Below are 18,920 nucleotides of genomic sequence, written 5' to 3'. Positions count from 1 at the left end.
GCTATCAGCCATTGTAATTTGAATGCATTTCTGCTGACGAACGGGTCACCCCAAAGTTTCACTATCTTTTACACTACCACAATCAAATTCGAAGACACGGTGCACTTATTCACATCATAACCTTACGATTTGAAAGCAAGAACAGTCAGTTGAAGAGCTTCGCAAAGCCAAAAAATTCCGGAACATCAGCAAAACTTCCGAAAAAGCACCAGCGATGGATGTCTTTAAGGATTAGCTGTAAAATGCTGACTTCTCTTGGAAAGTCGATCAGGCTCACGAGCTCAGCAAGGCTGGAGGAACGATCGAACGAGATAAGTGGTGATTCAAGGCGCTAACTATATATGCCTAAGGTGCTGATAACTGGCGTTATCTTTTGTTAACCCTGTAACGCTGTCGGCATCGTATGCTACCTACTGAAGTGTTAGCTGTCTATCGGCCGGCCGTCGCTCTCTTTCCCTGATATCCTTCCAGGCGATCGTTTAAAGAGAGACGGTCAACAAGGTAAGGAATTACAGACAATTAAAAAGCAACGCAGATGGTTGGAGGGGTGGGTGGAGGAAAACGTGCTCGGCAGCGACCGCCGCTGGTCCGCTCCACTCGCCCGGGCCGCGTTGAGTGAACCTCAGCCGTCTCGCTCGCGGCCGGCCTACCTGTGACGTCACGACCCCTCCGGCGAGGTCAGGTTGGGTCACCGCGCGCCAATGCCGGCTGGCGTGGCTCTTGAGGCCCAAGGCCAGCCGCGAGTACACGTTTGAGTAAGGTAGGCAAGAGGTAGGCGGGATTTGAAACGGACAGACGTATTTTACCTTGCTATGAATAATGACAAAATCTAAGCGTACAGTAAGGCTATTGTTGGATACGTTACAAAGATTGAAAAGAAAACGATGCCTTTGAAGCACCATACTTTAGGACGTGATATATTTATGATGTGATATAGGCGGTGCGAATTCGATGGAGCCCGTGCACCAATTTAAATTGGGGCACGCGCGCGCCGTGCTGAAATTTTTTACTGAAATATTTGAAAGGTCATTGCAGGTCGTCGGCTCAGTTCCTGGGCTCAGTTAACTCACAGCTTGCCACTATGGTCTTCAACTTATAGTTTTAGCGCCTTACCCTTCAGCTCTGCAACATTTATGAACATTGAATCACCAGCAGCGTCTCAGTCGTCATGGACGACGAGGCGCTCGATGAGCTGAAGCGAGAGGCTCATCCAAGGAACACAGCCAAGGCTACCCCCAATGGGCAATGACTAGACTGAGGGAATGGCTCAAGAAACGTCATCTGAACATTGACCTCAAGGTCATTACCGCCAAAGAGCTGGCCCCACTACTGAGGCGCTTCTATGGTGAAATTTAGACATTTGGAGGCAAGCCGCTGACACCAAGCGGCTTGGTGGGTATCAGAACGGGGATCCAACGGGCTCTGACACTTGAGCTTAGTTGTTCGCATTTTAGTTCGATGCATTGACCGGTGACCTCTAGGTACGGTCACGTGACCCGGCGCCGGCTGACCTGCCACGTCACCTTCCGGGTCAGCGGAGGGGCGGCCGGTGAGGGCAACGCCATTCTTGGTTGGTCTATCGCGGCGGCTTTGGCGTGCCGCTGCTACGGTTGGCTTTGAATGATTTGGTGGCTTGGTTCAGCCGTTCGACGTTTTGGAGGGCAAAGGCGTTTTGGAGGTGTAGGCGAGTGAGTGATATTAGCTTCGGAGTTTTGAAATTGGTGAAATTGTTTTGCCGATTATGTTATCTTTGCTTCGTTGCGTCTGTGTATTCGCTTAGTTGGTGTTCATTAGGTCATGTGTTAAGTTTGGTTTATTTTCGATTCCAGAATCCGTTTCGCTCTGTTCCGCTCTGTTTACTGCGATTGAATATAAAGTCAGCATCTATGGAGCGAGCGCGTTTATCTCAACTCAACTCAACTCATTTATTTTAACAAACCAGACAAAGAAAAGACACACAAAACATACAAATAGGACAAAAAGGATATCTGCCGGTCGGCGCACGATCCGGAGGCCCTAAAGGTCGGCGGCGGCTACAGGAAGGTTCAGCCATTGCAATTGGCTGCCTTTGTTCACTGTGCACGAATCTTGTAGTGCACGATGCGTGTGCGGCGTCCAGATCTATCGCAAAGTCCCTACAGAACGTGAATGAACTGTGTTCTATTCAAGGACTCCATGCACTTAAGGAAAAAGTTCCAGGCCGTCTGTGATGGAACAGCAGAGGCGCCCATGGCGAAGCTTAGGCCACTCTACCCAACAAGGTGGACAACCAAGCTGGAAGCCACGATCGAAATGTACGGTGAAATCGCCAAAACTCGGGAAGAAATGTCGCAGGGTCGCGGACACGTGGCTACGCGCGTTGGTGGCCTGCTAGAACAGATGAGGTCGGGGAACATGTACATACGTGTCGCAGCGTCGCTAGTAATGGCGCGTACGATGCTGGCGCCATTGGACCACTTGAGCCGTCGCATACAAAGAAAAACCTGCACGGTGTCAGATCTCTCAGAGGGCGCCAGAGCCACTCGTGACTTCATGGCGGTTGTGCGAGAGTGTGCTGACGAGACAATCGGCCGCGCGCTGCAGGCTGTTGAAGAATCGCCGCTGGAGTTTGAGTCACCCACTGTCCCAAGGCAGATCTGCCAACCAAAACGTCTCACAGGCAACGCACCCGGCCACAAAGTGACCGGACCCCGATTATTTTTCCGGATGGATGGAGCTGAAGGTGCTGGACACCGCCTGTATGCAGATCTCGGAACGTTTTGAGGGCGCTGGCGTGCTAGAGCAGGAGAAGCTCAGGAGACTTCTTTTCGGAGCAGCTGACCTGACTCACCTGGAAACTGCATGAAAAAGAGCATGAATGTGTGGCCAAGTGATCTGGACTGCATGAACTGTTTCCCCTGCTTAATGTTTTTAAAGCCGCTTGCAGCTGCCTTGCAGAAGCCGCAGCTAAATACAAGAATATGTCTGAAAACTCGCGGATGCTATGCTCCTACCTCAGGTGAAAACCTTGCTAATGCTCCTACTGCTTCCTCCTGCCAGCATAGCTACAGCAGAGCACAACAGCTTCAGTGCTCTGCGGAGGCTATAATCGTGGCTCAAGTCAACTACGGGTCAAACGCGCCTCAACGCCGTGGCCCTATACCACGTACATAAGGATCGCCTATCGCCTCGAAACGGTCGACATTCGCGCCTTGGCGGGAAATTCTCTAATAGGAGTGATTCCCATCAGTGGCGGATCCAGGGGGGGGGGGGCAAAATGGGCATTTCCCCCCCCAAACGGCATAATTTTAACATCACGCCTATGGACGAGGCATGGAAAGAATCGATAAATTGTTATGGTTTGCCCCCCCCCAAAAAAAAACTCTGAGCTGGATCCGACACTGATTCCCATCGGATGATCTTCGGGAAGTTTTGAGGAGCTGATGTCCTCATACTGAACGATACGTAAGCGAATGCAGATGTCTGGGCATCGCTCCGAGCGGCGAAGAGCTAAATCCGATGGGAAAATAGGATATGGGGGGTACCCTAGATTTGGAGGAGACACAGGGCGATGGGCGAAGGATCCCCCCCCCCCAACCAGAAGTCCGTGGCGGAGCCTCAGCCCCTATTAGTGGCAGGCTACTGGCTACCCCTATTAGTGGCAGGGGGGCTGTTTACGACCCCCCTCCCCCTGATATCTCGAGATCTAACGGGCTGATTTTCAAAATTCAAACGGCATTCGATTTCGCTCAACGTGATCTACATTTCTAAAAAATAAAAATTAAAAAATGTCAATCGGGGGTAGAGGGGGGGGTAAAAACGGGCAAATTGCAGATACATTTTAGACTGTTTATCACGGCCAGGTTTCTGAACCAATCTTAACGCAACTGTTGCCGATCGATAGAGAATGAACTAGGAATTCACATGGATCCTAAAAATATGCATTTTCAAAAATCATAGGCGGATACAGATCATTGAGATTGGGGGTACACAAAAAGTATAGTAAATAAGGTTTTTGTTGGTACTGTTTCTAAAAAGGGTGGTAATGGTCTTGTTATGTTACAATTTTCTTATGAGAGAACGACTACAATTGTATTGGTCATGCATAGGCGGTGTCAGGGCACCTATGTTGGGAGGTAAAGCATAACTCCCCCTCCCCTTATGGACGCCTGGATTCGCCTATTATAGCAAAAACGTGTCAAAAGAGGATGCACAATAACTTTGTATATGTTATCACATGATACCTTTCATTCACTGTTCGTAAAACTGGTGCATACAGTTATAATACATCAGCATCGTGATCTTCGCCCAAATGACTCGCTTCACGAATAGGACCCCCCAATTCCCAGTGCTCTGGAGCCGCCCCTGGTAAAGTTACGAACTTGAAATTTTCAGGGAATGTGCCCAATTTAGTTTTAGGAAAAGTCAGAAAATTTCAGCATCGTAGCTTCAGCGGTTTCGGAGATATTCCCGAAAAACCTGAGGGGTGGATGAAAACAACCCCTCCCCTGCCACTAATAGGGTTAATGGGGTAACTAAATAGGTACTCACTGGTCAATACTCACATTGAGTGTCCGGTTATTCTGAGACATTACAATATATACTTGCATAAAATTCTGTCAGAAGAAAGTAAATGAATGTTAACAATAACATATGTATGTATGTATGTATTGGTGTAAAATCCCTCCACTGGGTGGCTTTTCGGGATTTGCGTCCTTACAGCAGTACAACATTGAACGAGACAAAACAATGTAAATGTGATACAATAGAAGATAAGGAAGATAAAACGACAAGATTCTAAAACACAGAGTTCGAAAATGTATACCGTTTAAAACAGAGACTAACGCATAGCGCGCTTAAACTCTTGGATGGATCGCATTTCAGTGACTCCGACTGGCAGATCGTTCCAGGTGACAGCGGCTCGATACCTGAACAATGAACATACGTTGGGTAGATGTCAGTCTTCACGGCGGCAGCTCGAGCTGGCCGGCCTCTGTGGAGCGGATGGAGCGACTCGAGATCGCCGATCTCGCTACAAACATGGAACGGATGGTAGAAGGTCCAAGTTCTTGCACCAAAAGCTTGTGCACTTTGATAGCGTCCTTTATCTCGACCAGCCGCTCCACCCGCTCCCATCCCAGAGCCCGGAGTGTCGGGCCGATCCTGTTCATCTTCCGTGCCCCTGTCACGATGCGGGCCGCAAAGTTGATGACCTTTTGGACTCGCGCAAGCTGAGTTTTATTGGCTCCACCCCAGACCGAAATGCAGTAAAAGACGAATGGAAAAACATGAATGTTTATCAGACTTCGTAAAATGTCATGAGAAAAATTATGCCGAAAACTGTAAAGAGAGATAAGGAGTGAGTTGCATTTTTTAACCACGTGACTGATGTGATCCTCCCAGGACAGAGTGGGGTCGAGCACGACACCCAATACTCGAATGGAGCCGGCTGGTGTCACTCGGACCTCGTGGATGGCCAGATGAAAACCCTCTGTCTTTTTAATGTTTTAACAAGATCCAATCAAAATGAATTTGGTTTTCTGGGGGTTCATTTTTATCGAGTTAAAGCGATACCAGTTCTGCAAAATGGATATTGTCTTTTCGATGCGCATTTTAAGAGCTACTAGACTTTGAGGTTCGGGCTTCGCTCGGTCCAGCAAATGGGTGCCATCGGCGTAAATAATTGGGTCTACGTCCAAAGAGCACGGGAGATCATTACAGAAAAGAGTGAACAGGATCGGCCCGACAATCGACCCGTGTGGGACGCCATGGGTGACAACCGTGGGAGAGTCACTACCGCCGCGAACCACGTGACTGCGGCCGCCCAGGTAGCTGGCGAACCACCAGGGGTCGATACTCGATTCCATAACACCCCAGTTTGCACTGGACACCGTGGTCAACGCCGTCGAACGCTTTGCTTAAGTCGGCGGCGACGATGGAAGATACAAAGCCGCAGTCATGTTCTGGGAAAGCCAGTCGACAGCGTCAAGCACGGCGTCCTCAGTGGAGTGGCAGTGCCGGTAGGCATACTGTCGTTTGTACAGCACATTTCTCTCTGAGATGTAGGCCGAAAGCTGATTAAATACCACTCTCTCAGTAACTTTGGAAAAATGTGACAGCAAGGTGATAGGCCGGAAGTTAAATGGGACACTCACACTAGGGTCGCCAGACTGTAAATAGGGACGACAGTACCCAACCGCCAAGACTCTGGGAAACGACACGTCACAAGTGATTTGTTAACAATTTTCAACAGATGAGGTGATATCACCGACATGTGGCAGTTCTTATTGCTAAGTGCTTCCTCCACTTCATATTTCACTCCACTTCCACTCTAAAGAAAATGGTTTTATGGTTTAAAATGGTCTAAAGAAAATGGCCGTAAAAGAGTAAATCTTTTCCAAATTTTCCAACCTTTGCGAGTTCTCGAAGAAGCGAACTCCTGAAAAGAAGTGTCTCTGCATGGGGCTGGCCCACCAGCATCTGAGCGGCCGCGCCCCCATCATCAATCTCACAATAAACACCATTTTCCGGAATTGGACACGTTTTATTAGCGATACCAAAGAAACCACCGGGTCGTAATCGCTGTCGCCAGCGGGACCGGATTTGAGTCTGTATCCAGCTGTATCTTCATTCAGACCGACCACCGTGTCGGCTCTATGCCGGCCAATTTTCCAACTAACCTTATTTACCGGCACGGCGCTATTAGATTTCAATAATCCTCCCATTTTGAATTTCCATTGAGCGCCGGCCGGGTGGCGCGTCCGGCGCGCCGTGCGCCACAATGAGTCGCAAATCGAGTGTGGGCGTGCGGCGTGGCTCGCCGGTGCGCCACATTGTGTGGCGTTGTGTTTGTGAAGGCGCCTGACAGCGGCCACCGCCGCGCCGGCCGCCAGCCGCGTCACCAGTGAGCTCTATTTTCCGCTACTTTGTCAAAATGGATAAAAGGCGAACCCGCTCCTCGTGGGTGGCTCCTCGTGGGTCGAACGGCGGGCGATGGAGCGTCCTGGCGACTGGACCACCGTCTCGGAGGGGAGTCCAGAGGGGAGGGTCACTCTCCGAGTCTCTGGCGAGCTGGCCACGCCAGCTCTCTGCAAGGTTCGATACGCGGACCTTTTGATCGCAATGAAAATTCCTGTTACGCTGAAGGCTTGGAGGCTGCTAGGTGACCAGTGCAGCCTGATTCTAGAAACAAAAGCGTTATGCGTTTCGGGACCTGATAAGAGTGGCTTACACAAATACACAAGTCACCTGAGGTCTCGCTTGGCCGTGCGCACCTGCAGAACCCGCTTCTTCATTTAAAACCGGCTGCTAACTATGTTGTTTTGAGTGAAGCCGAAGCATCTCTCTGTAACAGTTTTATTTAAATAACCGAGCGAACACAATCATTCACAGCAGCTGGCCTCATGACTAGCCTTCTATAGCACAGTTCTGCTATCGATCTGCCAGTATATGCAGCAAGCATCACTTACCGACAAGCATGCCAGATAACCTGCAATCGGTTGACAGTTTGCAGACCGAGCTCATGAACATCGCACACAACAGAATCGACAAATTCTACACATATCTCACGGACATTATCCAAACTACACGCTTAGAATGTACCGGACCGGCGAATCGTGAGTCCATGACCATCCTTTATAGCCCACGAAATTCACCTCCCCACCTGGCTTCCCTCAGTCTTGGCGAGTCGCGGCGGCACGTTCGAGCCCCTCCCTCCACACCAGTTCTGCCCTGTCGCGTCCCGACCTCACCACGGACATATCCAGTGCCGGGGGCGACGGCCGGCCCCCTGCGGCCCCCTCTGAGACGGGCGGTGACGGAGACAGGCCGGCGGTCAGCGACGGTGACCCCAGCGCCGCCTCAGGGCAGGCGGGTCGGGTCAGCGCCAGCGCCGGCATCCTCAGGGAGCTCATGAACAGCGAGGGGAGCAGCAGCGGCACGGGTCGGCACAGAGACACGGCGCCGCCGGTGTGAGGCCCGAACCGTGCCGACGCCAGCGGCGGACCTGACGGCACACGCGGGAACACAGTGAGGGTTAGTGTTGGCGTATAGGACCTCGGCGGGGTGAGAAGTCCCGGATTAGATTATTGAAGACACAGAAGGCAAACTCCAACTTCGTGGATTCTGTTTTGACTTCTTCGTTTCTCATATTTGTGCTTCGCTAAATATCCCTAGACTATTTCAGCTCCTATTTCGGTAGGTTACAAACTGGCCATCACGTTCAAAAAATATCTCACCTGGCATGAAGCAGTTCATCAGATACATGGCCGGGTGCTCGCCGTCCCCTGTCTTTTCCCGTTTTCGCCATTTGGCGCGCCGATTTTGAAACCAAACCTGCAAGAACAGAGTCAGAAGTCAGCCAGATCATTCAGATTAGTGGGTAGACGATTCTGTAGTGGTGAATGGTATGATTGCTAGGATTAATTCTCCTGAACTGAGCGCCACAATTTATTGCTTTTATTTGATGGGTATTATGCATCGGCTGAATATTTCATATAATCAGTCATCCACTTGACTCATCACTGCAATCAAGATTGACATGCACTCGAACAAACTATAGTGTAATCAAACGTCTATACTCGTATTATTCTGCTCACTTCATCTTAGCTCGCAGCCCACTTGGACATCCACTTATTCCGCTGAATTCTGAGTGAGGACCGGTTCTTCTCTCTGCGAAGAACCCTCATCGCCAGTTCCCCGCCCTCTATGCCGGCAATTGGCGCTACCATATAGTCCGCGTCGCCCGGAACGCATTAGATGATTGGCCGACATCGGACGCTGAAAGGACTCTAATCGCGGCGCACTTCTTGTCGCACTGCGCCACTGATTGCCTCGATTATGATCCATTACCGGGAGGAAGTGGCGCAGATTGATCGGCGGCTCCTATAGCTGAACAGCTCGGGGCAATGACGACATTATAGTATGAACAGCACTTCACATATGACGTGACATCAGTAAAAAAAAAAATGCATAGCTTTGGGAAATTTTGTGCAGATGTGCTTCGAGTAAAAATCGTGAGAGCTGGTACGCATGCGAGATGACGTCCCGTTCCGGCTCAGTTCAGTGCGACAGCACCCTGCGTCTATTGTGACGCATGTTCTCAAACTAACCCATGTCATGGGAGCTGGTCCTGCGACTACAAATTTGATATCGGCCAAGCATCATCAAAAGGGCTTGTATGACATCATCCCAGAAGAATTAATTGAAGATCTAAAGCTGTATGCCACCGGAAAGCGATCAAGAGTAGCGCGAGACCATAACATCATCGGACGTCTCGGAAAGTCTCACATTAACCCCTATTCATCATATGATGATTCGATCCATATTTCCTCTTTTTTGCGTACCCTATAGCGCCTTGTTCTGCATGTTCATGATGCTTCTGCAATAGACCATCATTAAAGTCACTCAGTAGAAATTCTGGCTCGCTTCGAGTCTGCTGTTTTACTTCTCCACTGCATCCATGGTGTGCACTTTTGATCCGTAACGACTACACTGCCTCCGATCAATGACCGTGCCGTCCGCTCCACACTGCGGCACGAGTACCGACCCTCCGCAGCTGCCCTGTCTCCGCTCTCATGGCGTCCCATTCAGGCCCTCTGTCCGACGCCGGCCGATACGATCGTGGCGCTTTGACGCGCTCTCCGGCGCGGTCTCGGGCCTTTGTGACACCCGAATGAGCTACACTGTATCCGCTTGCTAAACAGGTAAGCGATGGGGTGTGGCGAATTCGGGGCCTAACCACCGGTTGTCAACGCCGAGACGGGCAATCAGTGGTAGAGGACGCATGGGGAAGAGAAGAAGGGGAGGGGAGAGAGGACCGATGGAAATGGGATTTCAGAAGATCAGCTACTGCAAAAATAAACTATAGGGAACCTTAGTGAGCTGCAGCGGGACTCTATTTCCCTGGACTCGCCTGGACAGTGGACTCTGGACTCAGTGAGCTCCAGTTGGACTCACCCGGACTGAGTTAGACTCTACATACATAGGATCCGTGAGCTGCAGTTGACTCTCACTGGATGGACCCACCTGGACTCTGGCCTCAGTCAGCTGCAGCTGGACGGCCAGCTCCTCCCGGGTAAACACGTCTGGGTACTGCGACTTCTCGAAGGCCCTCTCCAGCGCGTGCAGCTGGTACGTGGTGAAAGTGGTCCGCGAGCGACGAAACTTCTTCCTGTAAAACGGGCAAGGCGGTGTTGGAAAAGAAGCTACCATGCTTAAGAGATTGAGGACTGTTTACTCTGACTGCTGGACTGCACGAGTGAGTCTGAGTGATTTGTTTTCAGTGTTGATTTGGCTAGGAGTGATCGTCGTTACGGTTGACCCGATCGCTTACTTTGCATCACAACCTCTTCAGAAGGAGGGCCCCGAAACACTGTGACATCTCATCTATAAATTAAACGTCGTTCTGGTGTCGGGTGGGGATCATCGCATCTCACTGTGAAATGTGGGTAACTTACCCTTGCTTTCGTGATGTATCATCAAAACAGCTTCCGTCATAACTGTCTGATTTTTTCTCCGCTTCACTGACTGTAGAGTCCAGAGCTGATTGTGGATCTGAAACAGAAGAAATAACTGTTACCTATTTGCTGCAGAAAAAATCCCGAAATTAGGCTCCCGATCTTTATTTTCTTATTTTTGATAAATCAACGATTGGTAACAAGCCCATGCTGTCAAAGTAATTGTCTATCATATCCGTCGATTTTGCCTGTCTGCCTTTGACGGATATGACGAAGTGCGTGTGACGGTTGCGTCGCCCGCCGCGCGGCACCCGTGCTGTGCCGGGGACGCCGACCTCCCCTCGACGCTGGGTTCCCTGCTGGGAGGCCTCCCGCTCACCTCCCCACTCAGCCCGCTCCCCTCCCCCACTCGGGCGGTCGAGCCGGGGGACAATGCGGCGAAATTAATTCCAGTTTATTGCCGACTGGATGGCATGCAAGAGTGGCACGTTCATTCGGCTCTCGACTCGCCGGGCGGGCTCTCGACTTCGTCCGACACTCGGGCAGCTGCTGCGCCCCTCCGCGACAGCCCGATGGAACTCCGCGACGCAACGCCCCTGACGCCCGATGACTTTTAAACACCGAACGGCTTGAACCCAAATCTCAGACAGACCGACGGACCGGCTACGATGCCCGGTGGCCCGAGCGATGTCGTCCAACGATGTCGAGCGATGCACGGAAGCTAAGCTATAGCTAAGAACGAAAGCTACATATAGCCTTAGCCCAACATATGGCAATCAAACGGACTAAGACTGACCGATGGACCGATGGACCAGCTGCGACGAATCGGCAAACCAAGACCCAGCCTCCCTCCCCCCCCCTCACTGGACAGAGAAGCGAGCATCCCATTACTCGGTGGCGGTGGTATCTGACAGTCACATTTTCACATTAGTTATCGCACTTCTTGCCCCTCCAGAAACATTGGCCATTGGCCTGCATTTTCACGACCATTTTACCGACTCGTTTTACATAAATCAATCTGTTTCGCCCGAGTTCTCGTCCCGCTGCTTACATCGTTATCGGCAATTGACGACCTCTCCGGTACTGCCGCCCCCTCCCCCCTCCCTCCCCGTGTCGGAGGGACACCCGCTGGGTGACAGCAGACAGCCACTCGTCGCTCGCTGGTGCCGCTAATACCACCTAATTACTTTGCTGTTCGGCCAAATCACACCTAAACTGGCGCAATTAGCCGCGGAGCGGGACCGCTGCCGGCCGACTGCGCGCTCTGAACAGACCTGACGGAGCGGACGGAGGGGCGGGGAGGGGCGCCGAGCCGTCCCCGGGACACTCACACCAAACACTCGGACAGCCGACCGAACACCGATACCCGATTAGGATCAGCGTGCGACAGCTATGCGGCCCGGCGCGGTTTCCTGGGATGTGGCGCTCATGTGGCCAGGTGTATCGGGGAGTCTGACCGAATCGGCGCACATTATTGATTGATTTGCTCGGCACGATTACATTTGGTATCAAAGCATGACAGTTCGTGTCAGATACCTAAAGACATGATATGATAGTTAAAAGCTCAACTTAGACCGAATTTCATTTTTGTCGTTGATGTAAAGCTTGCTAAGGGGCATTGGGAGTTCAAATAATAAAGCATTTTCAATTTATTGTTCCAAAGAAGTTTATTGCCAACTGTAGGCTCAAGCGAATCGATAATACCTGCATCATTTGACACAAAATGAGGCAAGAATGAGAGCACACATTTGGGTTTACCCATAATGCTAGCTGACATATTTGATAGTTGATCTTTGTGTGAATTTAGATAAAACTCGCGTAAGATGATAAGAGCATCACCTGTGATGTTTCTAAATTCCAAAATCAAAGTACTTGCTTGTTAATTACAGCACTGCAGTATCTAACTGAAAAATCGGTTGACATAGGTGTCATTGGTGAGCCTCGCTTGCCAACGCGTGTCGCGTAAAATGGTCACTTGGTGACCTGATGTGTCGCTTGAGTACCTAATGTCACACACGCTTGAGTACCTTATATGACACCAGGGTACCTGGTGTGACGCCATGGTCCCTGATGTGACGCCTGCCTTCCTGATGTGACACGCCGTACCCGATGTGACACCTGGGTACCTGACATGACACAATGGTACCTGATAGTGATGTCAATCACAGAAAATCGGAATACAGATACCAAACCAAATACCAACCAAAACCGGTAGGAAATACTAAAACCGAACCAACTTTAGAACAGGAGGGAAATACCAACTTTTTATCGATTGACGATTTCTTAACCTCTTATACATTAGTGAGGGTTGATAATACCAACAAAATACCAAAAAAATTCAGATTGAAATACCAAATACCAAGTTGGTATCGGTTTGGTATCGGTATACCAAAAAGTTGCTATCCGATTGACATCTCTAGTACCTGACGTGACACGCCGTACCTGATATGACGCGCTGTACCTGATGTGACACGTTGTATCTGATGTGACGCCATGGTACCTGATGTGACGCCTGGGTACCTGATGTGACACGTTGTACCTGATGTGACACGCCGTACCTGATGTCACATTACCCGGTGAACAGTGCGCCACCTTGCCGGCTGCTGCGGCCCTATAGAGCGCCAGGCGAGCGTGAGTGACAGGATTAGAGTCACCCGCGGAGCGAGGGGAGGAAGATGTGAGGTAAAAACGACAAGCTTCTCTGCCTGTAACGTGGCAGAAGTAACGCCCGTACCGAGCAACAGAACAGCGTGGAGCATTGAGTGATGCGCAGGAGTGCATGTTTCGAGCAAAGCACAGATAAAGTTACGTTACCCTGGGGACTTGTATGCAGGTTTTGTCAAAGTGATAAGAATGAAGAGAAACAGTTCCTACTTACTTCATCATATGCGTGCGAAGTGAGATTCAATTTAACAGAACGTTAGAAGCCAAGCATGCACGATGAATCGGTTTATCTGCGTGTGTCGAAATCCCGTTGCTTTCAATTTTTTACACTAATTCAAACCAGAAAATGCAACAATCTGGTCAAATACCAGCAGTACTGACCGGATATATTTCAATATTCCATTGAGCTTAGAGCAGGTTTTGATGAACGGGAACTGCAATGCGGCGTTAGCTTCTGCGGAGAGTTAGACTGTGCCGCCAAACACTTGGTCACTGCGGCGCAGTCTAGCTTCCCGCTCAATGTTCACGCACGCATACTGCGTCGAATGCATGCGAAACGCATTGTGGGTTGTAAAAGCTGCACAATGTGCTTGCATCATAATACAAACACATTGCACATATACGCTTTCACCTTGCAATTACGGCTATACATAGACAGTGTATTTATTTGTTGTATCTTCTCTATTTTTTTCAAAGTTCCCGTTCTCCTGATCGTCAATATAGCCTTGACTAAATGGCATCAAACGGTAAAGACAATGCTATATTACAATTATTTCACCAAAATATGCCATAAAACGAGTGCCACGGTGACCCACAACTCGCTAGGAAGTTTGCAAACTCCCTGACCCGTCAGTGAGTTAGCAAACTCACTAGGGAGGTTGCAAATTTACCAGGGAGTCTACAAAATCACTGACCGGTCAAGGATAAATAAAAACAAGTGTGTAGCATATGGGTGGCATACGTGCCGTCCGTGATGTTAAACAAAGGCGGCTAGTTGTATGGCCTATTTAACCGTCGCACGCGGACAAAAAGCTTATAGATCATATGCACACCATAAATGCCTACTTTTTTATATTAACCCTCGCCCTGGCAGGGGGGGGGGTCGATGCGACCCCCCCTAAGGTTTTTCGAGGATAGCGTAAAAACGGCGGCGCGCAGCGCCGCCAAATTTGGCACAGCCTATGGGGCAACCTTTTTCCATGTGACCTGAAAATTTCAGGTCCGGGTGACCTTGGGTCAGGTCACCAGGTCAGAAAAACCGGTACAAGGTCATGGTCAAATTTCAATTTTCTTTTTGCACCTGTCCAACTCACAGTTTTGCACTGATTTCCTTCAAACTTTCAGGATGTGCTAAGTTCACCGAGTTGTATAACATATAGTTCGGTTTTTTTGAGGTCACTGACCTGAGGTCAGTTAGAGGTCATGACGTCGTAATGTTAAGCCTATGGGAAAATACTAAATTCGGAAAATACTGGAGATATCCGCTTTGTTCTATCACTTTTGTGCTTTGAAACCACAGTACTTAACATCAGGTCACTTGGTGCTTCTTTGTTTGGTGTACTTATCCATGGGTCAGGTCAAATGAGGTCAACTGAGGTCAAATGACGTTTTTGCTAATAACTTGGCACATAATGACGCTAGAGCTTAGAAAATGGTATCATTGTGTTCCTGATGATCAGCCGAATCGAATGATATGCGATATGATGCCATTTGCTTAACTTTAACTTAATTTATTAATTTAAGTTTACTTAAAATTTAAGAAAAACTTTAAGTACACTTAAGCAAGTTAAAAAGTATACCATTCGACGCGCCTTGACGTGCTGAGTTCACTGGTGCTTTTCTTTTTGCTCTATCTTTATTAGATCAAAAGTTATAAGCGAAAAACTTTTGACCTGTTTTTAGCGAAATTTTTACATTTATACCCCCCAAAACCCCCTAAATATTGACCTAGAGCAACCAAATTTGCACAGGGGCGAGAACTCCAGGGGGCCCACCTACCTACCAAATTTGGTGTTTCTAGGTGCCATAGGAGCCAATCGCGAGGGGGGGGGGTCGCATCGACCCCCCCCCCCCCTGCCAGGCCGTGTTATGAAAAATGCCCTGCCAGGGCGAGGGTTAAACTGTTCAGTGATGTAGCCCAAACATGTACCGCACCTTAATTTAGTCATACATTTATTTCGTTCACGTCCCGATTATAGGTCCGTTCCACACAAGCAATCCACACGTGTGCCTATACTTCAGCATATGTGACCAACTGAGCTGTTTGTACTTTATATTGAGCCTGGCTCTGGAATAGCCGCACTTGTGTGGAACGGATTTAATTTGGACGTGAACTTAATAAATGTATGACTAACTAAAGCGGCGGTACATACGTATTGGGGCTAGATCACTGGACAGTTTAAGATCAAAAATAGGTATCAATGGTGTGCATTTGATCTAAAAGCTTTTTGTCAGCGTGCAACGGTTAAATGGGCCGTACAACTAGCAGCCTTTGTTTTAACATCACGAACGGCACGTATGCCACCCACATGCTACACACTTGTTTTCATTTGCCCCAATCGCTCTGGAGGTTTTCAAACTCCCTGACCGGTCAGTGAGTTTGCAAACTCTCTAGTGAATTTCCAAACTCCCTAATGAGTTTGTACACTCACGGACGGGTCAGACTTTCTAGGGAGCTATCAAACTCACCTATTTCTCAAACTACCTGTAACAGATACACCAGCAAGTGTCGAACGACTATAGTATGCTGGGAACTACGGTTCTGCAGTCCTGGGATATCGGCTCGAGACTTTGTGTTCGCTCATAACGCAATACATTTCATATTACACAGTCTCTCCTATAAACATTATCCATTGTTCCCTTATATTCCGTAGAACTGGAAACAGCATGCATCTTTTCAGTTTTGTGATATAACCCTCGCCCGTAAACGGTGTTTTGCCACCTTCGCCCATGCAGGGGTGCGACCCCCCCCCCCTGGCGTTTGAAAACGGAGCGTCGTAGAGCTTAGCGAAAAATACCAACGGATTGCTCTCAACAAGATCTCGCGATTGGTGGTATATTTTTTGGTCCTAGGTCAACATTTGACCTACTTATGACCGGTCAAAGGTCAAATTTTCGGGAAAAAACTAACTTTTTGCTTTCCGCGCCGATTGCGGCAAAACGGTGAAAGATATCGACTTGAAACCTTCACTATCGTGATCCTTGATCAATTCTCTATCGTTTGGTGTGTATTTCGATGTCATAGGACATCGATGTTCGATGTCCTAACTCTAAAAATGATGCGTTGGGAGCATGGGAAGTCTGCAAGGTCATTTGTGCATTGGGTCACGTCAGGCGTGTGACGTCACTGACCTGACCCTGACCCAAAATGAACTACAAGAAACAACCGACGATGCCTGAAATGGATAGCAAATTCGAATTAAGGGCATCAAAATACCCCGAAAAGGCATAAAAGTGCAAGAAGTAATTACAGGTCAACCGAGGTCACTGACCTTACCTTGACCTTTAGTAACCTTCAAAATGTCAACGGACATTGTGCCAATGTCAAATCAGCCATTTGTGATTCTAAAACAATCCATCAGTGTATCAGGTCAGTCGGCATTTATACCAATGTGAAGCAATCTCCAATTTAGCGTAAATCTGACCGGAGGTTGTTCCCTTTATGACGTCATAACTCCGTGACCTGACATGACCTTGACAAAAAAATACCAAAAGTTGCGCAAAGGATGCCCCAGAGCGTACTGGAAATTTGAGTAGGCTACCTGAAACGGTTCGGCGTGTAGCTAAGAAAAACCTCGGGGGGGGGGGGGGGTTGCACCAACCCCCCCTACATGGGCGAGGGATAACTTAGTTGTTATTATCATTATTCGTGATAAACCTTATTTTGGTACGTGATTGAACGGTTCTTTGCAGCTTTTATCGATTTATAAGGATGTACATCTGTGCCAAAGTTAATGAATTTCAATGATTTTAGGTATCCATGAATTAGGGCCCTCCAGGTAAATTTGGAGGTCTTTTCACTTTATGTTACTAGGAAATATGAAACTGTCTCTCTCGCCTACGCAAGTCACAATAATCATATTCCAACACAATCGTTAATAAGGCATCTAGCTAAAAAATGAATCGGAAAAGTGCACTATTTTGTTTCTTAAATAGCAACAAAATCGCTCTATGCCTATAAAATAAAATTGCTCTATGCCTATAAAATCGTTCTATGCCAGACTATAGTTTTACTTAGATTTATGCCTAAAAATCCGAACAAGCTGAGGTTGTTGAACAACCTTAGCGCAATACAACAGTTCGGTGTGTCATGTGTTAACCATCCCCCTCCGCACTTTTCCAAACAGAAAACCAAAATTAATTAGGAGCAACGTGTCACCAAATGCAATGACGCAACGTACAATGTAGAGCACTTCACGGATAGGCTTTTTAGGATTCGGCCCGGCCCATATCCGGCAAGTCATATCCAGATCCGCCCATTATCCGCCTTTCTTTGAATATCAGAATCCGGCCCACCCATGGCCCGTATTGCAGCCAAACTTCCAAAAAATATCCGTAATAATCCGTTTCACCAATAACTGGTTTCACCCAAAACTGGACTAACAAATTCAATCTAAGGGACCAGACAGCCATACATCTCACAGACCATCATGGTTCCAAAAACCATGCTTATAAACCTAAAACCACATGAAAATTACCACATTGGTAAACTAGGTATCATCCTGCCGCTTAACACATTAGGTTAATTTTTAACTTCAATGTTGAATGTTAAAATTTTGATCCGTTTTGATCCGGGTTCAACCTTCAATTCCCAAATCCGGCCCGCCCATATCCGTTCTTTTTTAACAAATTTAGAATCCAATCCTATCCGGTCCGCGGATTTATCCGTGGATAACGGATTTATCCGGCCCATGAAGTGCTCTAGTACAATGTACATACATGCACGCACGACAAATGTAACGGACACATGTCCTCAGCAGAAGCTCTCATCTGTTTTACTAAAACTAAAAACATCTCATAAAGATTGTTTCATTCCGTTTCTGAATTTAAATTCTGCTTGTCGAAGAACGCCCACCAAAGTAAAACGCATGAAGGAACATTGCTGAAGAAGCACATGCGGAAACATGAAGTTTCTTGCGAATCTATGCATAAGTCTCTGATACGACCACTGATATCTATTATCATAGAAACATGGCATTAGCTGACCACGTCTTGTAAGGAGGCATAACACAGCAGTTGCACGTTTTTGTCTTTCTCTCCCCGTCCCGAAAAACTAGCCGGCTCGGCGCTCGCTAGTCTGCAGCGTCTCGCGCTGGTCCGGTGACCTGCCCTCACCTGGTGCACTTTCCGCGTTTCCGTCGCCGTCTGGTGCGGCGCCACGCCCCAGGATTCGCTCGATGCTGTGAATCTCCGGCTTCCTCTGATGTCGGGTCATCGCGTCCGTCCGTCTGCACTCGCCGGCGCGCGTGCCACGCTGCCGCCAGTGCCACCCACCAACTCTTTCTGGTCGGCCCGACAGAGGCGTCTGTTTGATCTCTATCCAATACCAACGGCAATTAACTGCCAATGAATAGAATCTTGATGTAATCTGTCAACACGGCCGGTCGGCACACACTGTTCGGTGTCGGTCGCCAATCAGCGTCGTGATTTCATCAGGCGTCACCAATGGCGGCGGCCGTCACACGGGGTAGGCGGGGCCTGCGGCGGCCAGCTCATAATGCGGCAGATCGGCCGCTGCCCCGGGGGCTTTCTGTGAGCATTAGCGGCTCCGGGCGACGCCGCTGTAACGCCTGATTCGGCGGAAATTTGCCGTAAACTAGC

General features: G+C 48.8%; 1 protein-coding gene and 1 long non-coding RNA gene across 2 annotated transcripts; both read right to left on the bottom strand.

The window, feature by feature from the left end:
* Positions 1-313: 313 nt before the first annotated feature.
* LOC122390247 lies at positions 314-4,595 on the bottom strand. Its single transcript, XR_006258116.1, has 2 exons — positions 4,545-4,595; positions 314-2,837 (listed from the first exon to the last, which is right to left on the bottom strand). It is a non-coding gene; the product is annotated as an uncharacterized LOC122390247 (long non-coding RNA).
* A 2,726-nt stretch (positions 4,596-7,321) lies between these two features.
* LOC122390245 (retinal homeobox protein Rx-A-like) lies at positions 7,322-18,678 on the bottom strand. Its single transcript, XM_043382979.1, has 5 exons — positions 18,435-18,678; positions 10,437-10,533; positions 10,006-10,150; positions 8,217-8,313; positions 7,322-7,984 (listed from the first exon to the last, which is right to left on the bottom strand). The coding sequence occupies exons 1-5, from the start codon at positions 18,532-18,534 to the stop codon at positions 7,653-7,655; spliced, it is 771 nt and encodes a 256-aa protein (XP_043238914.1). The 5' UTR covers positions 18,535-18,678; the 3' UTR covers positions 7,322-7,652.
* Between the last annotated feature and the right edge of the window lie 242 nt (positions 18,679-18,920).

Source organism: Amphibalanus amphitrite, unplaced genomic scaffold (genome assembly GCF_019059575.1).
Source record: "Amphibalanus amphitrite isolate SeventyFive unplaced genomic scaffold, NRLGWU_Aamphi_draft 000388F_arrow, whole genome shotgun sequence".
Classification (NCBI taxonomy): Eukaryota; Metazoa; Arthropoda; class Thecostraca; order Balanomorpha; family Balanidae; genus Amphibalanus; species Amphibalanus amphitrite.
The sequence above is the reverse complement of the archived record's forward strand: the minus strand, read 5'-3'. Positions and strand labels throughout refer to the sequence as shown.